At 43.5% G+C, this 9,131-nt stretch overlaps 1 protein-coding gene across 1 annotated transcript; it reads left to right on the forward strand.

The window, feature by feature from the left end:
- The first annotated feature begins 557 nt into the window (after nucleotides 1-557).
- LOC147437852 (uncharacterized) lies at nucleotides 558-6,792 on the forward strand. The gene is made up of 11 exons (XM_086487288.1): nucleotides 558-1,736; nucleotides 1,851-2,048; nucleotides 2,151-2,363; nucleotides 3,342-3,431; nucleotides 3,516-3,719; nucleotides 3,845-4,057; nucleotides 4,163-4,341; nucleotides 4,479-4,704; nucleotides 4,911-5,148; nucleotides 5,832-6,012; nucleotides 6,093-6,792. The coding sequence occupies exons 1-11, from the start codon at nucleotides 855-857 to the stop codon at nucleotides 6,211-6,213; spliced, it is 2,745 nt and encodes a 914-aa protein (XP_086343414.1). The 5' UTR covers nucleotides 558-854; the 3' UTR covers nucleotides 6,214-6,792.
- Nucleotides 6,793-9,131: the final 2,339 nt, after the last annotated feature.

Consider the following 9,131-nt stretch of genomic DNA (forward strand, 5'->3'; position numbering starts at 1 on the left):
GGGGGTGAGAAAGCTTGAACCCTCCTCGCCAGACGACCCCGCGAGGGGGAAAGTCTGGGCTGCAATTGAGGAGCCAATGCCAGAAGCCAAGAAGTTGCTCCAATCTCCTTCGCAGATGGAGATTTCCCATGGTTGGAGTTGAAAATCCACCACATTCACCTTTTCGACGACTTTTCTAAAATGGTGCACATATACAAGACCAATTTCGGAACCCTACTTCAATTTTGGATGTAAACGTGAGATTGGCTCTCTCTACTGTCTACTAGGCTGCTACCACCTCACCAATGACCCATGTAGGCATACCCGTCATTTTACTGGAGCCTTGATGGCCACTGCCGACCACGGTGAAAGCAAAATTGTTGGTTGAAAGTGGGATTCTGTAGTCTACGGAAGCAGGAGCATCGGGCCCGACCCGAGGGCAGACCAGACTGGCGGGCGGACCAAGCGCGGCAACTGGCAAGGGAAGAGAGCCCCATTTTGACCAAGCGCGCGCAATTCTACGTTGCTCTCACTCTCACAGAAATGGTGGTACCCGCTGCCCATTTCCTATTAAACTTGCAACTCGTCAAATTGGGACTCCCAACCTCTCTCTCTCTCTCTCTCATTCCTGCCCTTCTCCTGCTTGCGCCTTTCTAAGAAATTCAGCATCTCCACCCCTGGGCGAGAGTGGGCGATCTTGGTGTGAGCACCTCTGCTCGTGGGCGACGATCTTGCTGAGAGCGCCTCCTACAAGAGTGGACTGCTCTCACTAAAGCCCTCTCTTGTTAGTAGCTAACTTCGCATCAAGATCCGCAAAAACAGAGTACCCGCATTCTGTCTACTCGTCCCATCTTCAAGAAGAGCCCTTCCTTCATATGGGCAACCCCTGCATCTCATACAATGCTCTCTCGTCCAAGACCGTAACGGCTAGCAAGCACACAGAAAATGTCTGCTTAAGCAGCAAATTATCACCTCCATCCAAAGATGTGCAGCTACTTAAACATAGAAATTTCCTCCCACACAAAAGCAGCAAAGCAGGTAATCATAAGATTAAGAAAAACCCAAGTACCACCGTTGTAAATAGCTTGCATTTTGACACGATCAGCAATCTGGCCGGTGCCATTTTGCCAGAATCAGGGTTTAGATTAGCAACACCATCTCTGCATTCCATAGCCACCAATTTACGGGAATCCATCCCATCACTCTCGTCTCTTGCAACAAACATAGCAGGTGGACAGGACTCCCTATTCAATCACGTATCTGAAGCCTTCCACAATTTTACAGATCATTTCCTTCATACTTTAGCAGCAGGTCTTATAGAGCCCTCCCATATCGCATTCTTAAGCAGCCCAACAGTTTCAGCTGCTTCCATTTTTGTCACGCTCACCACCTCTGCTATTGCTCTGAAATCTCTTAACAAAGAAGAAAATTCTGCGTTGTCTTTATCCAATTTAAGTGCTCTCAAAGAAAGGCTGCTCAAGTTACAAAGCACAGTTTCCAAGGTGCATCCACAGAGTGATGCTGAAGATGCTGAGGAGGCCTTGCCCTTGCACTATGACACCGAGGCAATCAGTGAGTACTACACAAAGCGGCCGCTCCTCGTATTATCCAGAGCATGCTTCGTACTACTCGAATGTTCAATTGTACTAGTAAACATTTTGATGGACAATGCTTTGGGCAAAGCTAAGCAGAATGAGAGTTTGCGAGCTTCTCAGCTAGTAAACTTAATCACAAGACTCGGTCCAACAGCAGTCAAGGTATGACACCTGGCTGATTCAAACAATCTGAATTAATCCATACTGTTTTTGTCTGTTGATTATGCATGCCATAGCAGAAATTAAATCAATTCATTTGTTCGTTTGCTTGAGTAGGTCGGGCAAGCTCTCAGTATACGACCAGACCTTCTATCACCCACATACTTAGAGGAGCTTCAAAAGCTTCAAGATTGTGTTCCTCCATTCTCAAGCGAAGAGGCAAAGAGAATGGTGTTTGAGGGACTTGGAATTCCCATAGAAGACGTCTACTCTCAGTTCTCTGAAGAGCCTATTGCAGCTGCATCACTGGGGCAAGTAAGTTATGAATAGAAAAATATGAATAGATAATGAATCGGGTTTATGAAAATTCGGCTAATTATAAATCACAGGCTGACAGCTTTTCCAATGCTTGACCAGGTATACAAAGCTAAATTGAGGGATACTGAAGAGACTGTTGCTGTGAAGGTGCAAAGACCTGATGTTTTAAGCAACATTTGCCTGGACTTGTTCATTGTACGCGCTTTGGCAATGGGATGGCAAAGACTACCAAATCGTGACTCCTCAGATCTTCTATCATTTATCGACCACTGGGCCAGTCACTTCTTTCAAGAGCTTGATTACATACAAGAAGTGAGTCAGCATTCCTGCATTGCATACACCAAGTGCATTCATTTGTCAAAAAACGTAGCTTTCTTTTCTGAGCTGGAAGATAAAAATAAAAAAATTTAACACTAGAGGCAGGCATGTTCCTTGAATATGTTTCGGACTGCCATTCTTTCAAGCTCAAAACTAGCCCTTTGGATAATACAAATTCAGAGTCAGTGGCCACATCAATTTAGGACAAAGATACAATTCCAACACGGCTGAACAAACCAAAAATTTTGTAGACCACAAACCACATTGGCTATTCTTGAATGACCTTGGCAATTCATTTATCAGCTTATAGCAATACTCATGTGAGCTATCAATGTAACGTGTTTTTAGATTCTCTCCTTTGGGTCCTTGGAACCATCGCGAACAATGGCTGTATAGGACTTGAAACTCGCTTGCAATTAGAACTGAATTTATTATGGGTAAGACAAGGGACTGGACAAACCAAAAGCACAAGCATTTAGCTTTCAGAAGGGCACTTGAGGCTAATCAGAAGGGCAAGCTAGCAAAGAAGCACCTGCACCATGAAAGGACACCCCAAGCTCACAGTAGATTTCATATCCAATGCACAATTAGTTGCGCTAAAGTACAGGCAACATAAATTTTCCGATTATGGCCACCAGCTTCTTGTCGCTCACCTCTATTGCCCACTTACACTCATACTCACCATACATGGGCAAAGATTAGTCGACACCTAAAAAGAGAGCGGTCAAACAGAAAATTCCTGGCATGGATTCTTAAAGTTCTCAATGTCCATTGAAACAAGCTTTTGGTGGGTTTATCTGTTCCTGATTGGCTTAAGTACAATGAATGATTTTCCTTACCTTGACTACTCTACACCTGGTTGATTAGACTGTTGACATTGAAAATAAAAGAGCCGCTACAATCTTGACAGGACGCTTCATTGTTTTGTAAAGGACGATTAAGAGCATACTGACTGTAGATTTTTTTTGACAGGCAAAAAATATGGAAGAGTTTAGCAAGAATATGCGATCTTTACCAAATGTCATAGTTCCAAAAGCCATTACTCAGCACACTTCTCGCAAGGTATATGGCTGACTTTCAATTCTAAATGTTCCAAAACAGACTGGTTAAGGGAAAAAATTTAAAAGGGAATAATGCATTGACTAGGTGCTAACAACAACCTGGATTTCGGGCGAAAAGTTGTCGGATAGCAAGGAAGCCGACATTCCCCAGCTTGTGTCTGTGGCATTGAACTGTTACCTCATACAGTTACTAGAAAGCGGCTTCCTTCATGCCGATCCACATCCAGGGAACCTCTTAAGAACCACAGATGGGCGTCTATGCGTGCTGGATTTTGGATTGATGATTCAGGTGAACTAAGCTTACATCAACCTCACAACCAGACACTTATATAGTTTACACCTCCTACCAATAGGTTTTAAAAAATCTTGAGAAGATAAAGATGACCAATCCTAATGTTCTCCTTGGAATGGCAGGTCACTGAGGAACAACGATATGCCCTTATTGACTACATATCTCATCTGATGAATTCTGACTACGAGAAAGTTGCTGATGACTTGATAAAGTTGGGATTTTTGCCTCCTCATCTGGTGCATGATGAGCTGGCCACAAAAATCTTGCCCCAACTGAGCCGTGTCTTGAGCCAGCTTGTGAAGGGTGGTGGCCTTCAGCAAATGGACATACAACAGGTAAAACTAATGTTTGTGAAATTCCTCAACATATCATTCTCTAGCCCTTAGGAAGGGGTGTTGTAAAGACGCTGTGCTTACAAGTCAAATCAACGTTTTTTGCAGATTATTGCTGATTTGGCACAAATGGCCTCACAATACTCTATTGTGATCCCCCCTTACTTTGCAATGATACTCAGAGCTTTCTCAATTTTGGAAGGGATAGGCTTGAAAAATAACCCAAATTATGTAATAATCGATGAATGCTACCCTTATATATGTAAAAGACTATTGACTGATGACAGGTAAATCATCAAAATGCCTAGGCCACAGAATGTCTACATGATGTTGGAAGATAACAAATTGAAGAACTTGGCATTTAAACCCATCAGCTTTTAATGTTCCCTATCTACAAGCTAAAGAATTCTATGGTTTTTTGCAGTCCTCGAGCCCGAACTGCCTTAAAGTACTTCTTGTATGGCAAGAGAGCACAACTTGATGCACATAGAGTTGAGGCAATACTTAAAGGGTTCCAAAACTTCCGCAAAACCATGTCGCCTACAAATATGTCCCGGGGTTCACGATCACTTGATCCTACTTCGCAACAAATACTGGAGTCTGTATTAGCACCAGAAGGAAGCTTCCTACAGGAGTTGCTCTTGGCAGAGGTATACTACCTCTAGCATAGTATTGTCTAGATAATACAAAATTCTCAACTGTGAGTGCATGCTCCCACCAACACCTCCCATACAACCATTCATCGTGTGAAAGTCTGCATCAGACTTAGTTCCTGTTGTAGTCTTGGAGCTGTAGGGCATTCTAAATAGTTGTTTGTGATCAAAATCACTAAATGAAAACCTAAATGATTTTTCAGGTTGTTCGAATTGTTGACGCATTGTCACGAGAAGCAGTTTTTGAGCTTTGGAACACCTTTGTGGGCTTTGCATTACCACTATCTCGCTACATTCCACTACCATTGTCTATACCAATAACAGGTTTCTTTGGGATAAGTCCCACATACTCATTATCTGAGGAAGATCAAGAAGCTTTGACATTAGTCAGAAGGCTTGGAAGACTGCTGGGTTCAGAAATGAACAGACAGACAGTGACAGGTATGTTTGTCCTGCTTGTCCTTCATTCCAACTGCCTCGTTACAACTTATGCATCCTTATGGTGCTTGGTGCTGCACACCATTACACTTCATGCATCCTTTGGTTGGTGCTGCACACTATTACATTTGTTGCATACGGTCATGTTTGAAAATATAGTATGAGAATTTAACGTATATGAAGTGCCTTCCAGTTAATCAGGTTTTTACAGAAAATGCACAATGATCACTAACAATTTATTGAAAATTTGAAAGATACAAAAGTGCCTCATGCACATAAAATACAAACACGACACTTTGAAGATGGTTGTGGTATTCTACACATATCTCCTTAACCTAACGTTACCTGCATATTCACATCACACACACAAACACACCAGGTTAGCTCTTGATTGCCTATTCCATGAACAAAAATACCCTGGAGCCAACATACACATTACAAGCATACAAATTGAAGGAGATCATTCCATGAACAAAAATACCCTGGAGCCAACATACACATTACAAGCATACAAATTGAAGGAGATCGTGGCCTTATTCTTTTGTCCCCTTACTTAATGTTACCCAAATAAAAGTTAAAGACATAACTATCACTTAAAGCTGAGTGCATGTTTTGAGATTTCAGCATGCATGAATAGTTTGATGGTAAACTCAGACTTACAAAGTTGAAGGTGTGTTGGCTTCCAGAAATGACAACAACGACGCACAGTATTACAGCACTGTTCCCTGAATTTGCCGGAGGAATGGCCACAGCCTCAGCCCGGTTCTGGTTCATGCTTCTGCACAGAAAGGCGCTCCGGTTTGCAGATGACCTTGACGGGAGAAACTCACTCATGTATTGGAACATGGACCCTGCTGCATCAGCAAGGCATGTGAGGCCATTAGGCTTTCTCGTGCCACCAAGAGATAGTTCCACATACTAAAAAGGGCAAATGTGTGTATGCGTAGAAAATGTGAAAAGCCCGAACTCCATCGCACGTCCATCGAAAAACAGCTAGCTGAAGCGGGAACCATCGCACTTCCATCAAACAAAAGCTTCAAAGGTGATGCGGGAAGCTGCTTAAGCTAGAGGACGAGACCGGTGGAGAAAGCCAAGGAGCTAGTGGGACAGCGCTCAACTGATGCGCCATCGCCCAAATGAAGCCAGCAGTTGTAATGTATGTGGGTATGCATCACCAAGAGGGCCATTGCCCTCATCTCCCGCTCCTTCACCTGCCAACAAATTTGCCTGGCTCATGACACTATACCTCCTTACGTTGGATGCAGTTTGGAACGCCAATGCAAAAGGGAACAACTGGCGTCCCCTCGAGAGATCGAACCCAGGTCGTAAAACATGTTAAGGGGTCATTACTTGAATTTTTTTAGGAGAAACTTTACACTTATCATGTATGTACAATTGCACATTGTTGTACATTACACCCTTGAGGGGCGACTGTGGGAACACCCAAGAGAACACAACCGCGAGCCTTGAACCCTCAACCTTGGCACAAAGGTCTCACCAACTTGAATTTTGATTACTTCTACAAGTCAATACCTTTAATATGCTTCCAGCTTTTGGGGTCATAGTGTAAAAAGCTCCTCTGTGTATCAAGGATACTTTTGAGGGTCATTCCCTAAATTTTGTTGAATGTGCTTTATTTTTGGGGTCTTGGTTGTAACTAGCTCGTCTTTTCTATCTGCGAAACACTAAAAAGGTTTTTCTTTGTATAATCGCATGACCAAAGAAACTAACCATTATTGAACTTTTGCCTCGCCTTTCATAAGGGGGTCAATGTGAGACCTCACCCTGCTACACATGTCATCGTTTTTCTTGAATTGTCTTAACAAACATCAAGAAACCTGATCAATCATTTGAACGATTCTAATTCATGAGCATAAGGTTGCTTAAGTGTCATCTGAAAACTTACTAATAAATTTCATGGACTACTTATGGCGTGTCTCCATTGTGCTCTCTCTCTCTCTCTCTCCCCCTCTCAATAGTTTTTGAGGTCTCTTGGGATTGATCCTACGATGTTAAAACTTCTCTTTTCCTTTTTCCTCTCTCTCTCTCTCTCTCTCTCTCTCTCTCTCTCTCTCTAGATCTTTAAGGCCTCTCTAGATTATTCCTACAATGTTAAAAATTCTCTTCTCTTCTTCTTCTTCGTCGCCCCCCCCCCCCCCCCCCCCCCCCCCCCCCCCCCCCCCCCCCCTCTCTCTCTCTCTCTCTCTCTCTCTCTCTCTCTCTCTCTCTCGGACACACACACACACACAAAACTATGATAGGCATAAGTCTCTTAGTTCTAAGGGCAAAGTTTATTGTAAAATCAAAAACTATTGTAAATAATAAATTGCAAAAGCATTCAATTTTCTTTGTCACATAACAAAACTGTTGCGTGTGCAACTCAAAGTTTTTGAAAGTATAGATTAACTTTACTCTATTGGAAAAAAAAGGTGAGATCTTCAGTTACTATATGAAAGAAGTTAATATTGTCAAAAAAAGTGATTCAATGTATTTTTATAATTGTTTAAAAATGTATAATTCAAAAAAGTACAGTATACTATAAGTTAAAGTAGCAACAAAGCAACGTTTTGTAGTAAGGCCCATGTCACACTAGGGCAGGCAAAGAGGTGGCCTTGCTTAGGTGGCGAGTCAGGGTTGGCTGGGCGAAAAGGTGAAGTTGGCCCAAGTACCTTGTCAGAGGGGCGGGCGAACACCCTCGGCCAAGTTTCCAAACTCCACGGCCATCTACAAAAAGGCGCGCGGGAAGGCAGCTGACGGGCGTCGGGCTCTGATGTGCAGCGTGGAATGCGGGGGCTTCATCATCTGCCCTATGCCCATTCGTTGCGAAAAGCTGGCTTCTACTTTGGTAAATTTGTGTGTGACAGCGAACTGGTTGGCCCTCCGAAAATCAGAGTGGGACGGGTGTCCCAGTCTGACAGGGGCCTAAGTGAAAGCAGAGAAACAATGCAAATTAAACAATGGAGAGAATCAAAAAATTTGAAGATGCTACAATGTGATGGTGTTGTCCACCATGCCATGTCAAGAAGGGCCTAGATGGTGACTCAGAAAGTGTTTACACATAAAAGTTGGATGTAATGGAAAAGGACTATGTGATGTGGGAGTGCGCGAGCGGAGTGTGCAAGAGGGGGAAGGAGAAGCTGCACAGGGGGTTGGGTTAGTGGAGAGGGGGTTGGGTTAGTGGAGAGGAAAGTGAGAGAGTGTAGTCAACTCTCTCACTTTCTCTCCTTATATTGATTAGGGGAAAAAGTAAGTAAGGGTGGTTTCCCACGGCCACCTGGCCTACACCCCAACAACCTCCCATTTGAAGGTCATGGTGGCCAATAGTGGCATCAGTGTAGTTAGTCTATACAAAGTTGATGAAGCATCACCTAGACTTCATCCTACACCCATAAGTTCTATGCAACGTGTAAAGCGCTCCAAGGCTAGGCTCTTCGTGAGAGCATCTGCGAGGTTGTCGCCAGTGTGAACCTTGACAAGCTCGATGCGCTTGACTGCCAATGCATCTCGTATGACATGGTATCTGACCTCTATGTGTTTTGACTTTGAGTGAAACACCGGATTCTTTGCCAAAGCAATGGCACTCTAACTATCACAATGCAATACTGGAACCTCGTGAATGCTCAAATCTCCCACTAGACGAGCCAACCATATGGCTTTCTTGCTTGCGTCAGACATAGCAACATATTCTACCTCAGTGGTAGATGAAGACTTGCAGTCTTGGAGACACGATCTCCAAGAGATAGCTGCTCCTACAAACATGAACACATAGCCAAATGTGGATCTTATACGATCCACGCAACCCGTATAATCCGCATCCGTGTAACCTGCCTACAATAGATGCATCACTATTTTCGAAGCGTAAAACACTTGCTAGCTCTACCCTTCAAGTATCTAAGGATTTTCTTCACTGCTTCCCAATGCTTCTTGCCAGGGTTCGCCATGTACCTACTAACCACTCCCACTACATGTGCAATGTCTGGTCTTGT

The sequence above is a fragment of the Adiantum capillus-veneris genome, chromosome 17 (genome assembly GCF_014529385.1).
Source record: "Adiantum capillus-veneris isolate H3 chromosome 17, ASM1452938v2, whole genome shotgun sequence".
NCBI classification, from domain to species: domain Eukaryota; kingdom Viridiplantae; phylum Streptophyta; class Polypodiopsida; order Polypodiales; family Pteridaceae; genus Adiantum; species Adiantum capillus-veneris.

Coding starts and splice junctions, on each gene's coding strand:
- LOC147437852 (XM_086487288.1), top strand. CDS start 855: ATGGGCAACCCCTGCATCTCATACAATGCTCTCTCGTCCAAGACCGTA. Junction 3,432..3,515: donor CTCAGCACACTTCTCGCAAG/GTATATGGCTGA, acceptor TGCATTGACTAG/GTGCTAACAACAACCTGGAT. Junction 6,013..6,092: donor GACCCTGCTGCATCAGCAAG/GCATGTGAGGCC, acceptor GTGTATGCGTAG/AAAATGTGAAAAGCCCGAAC.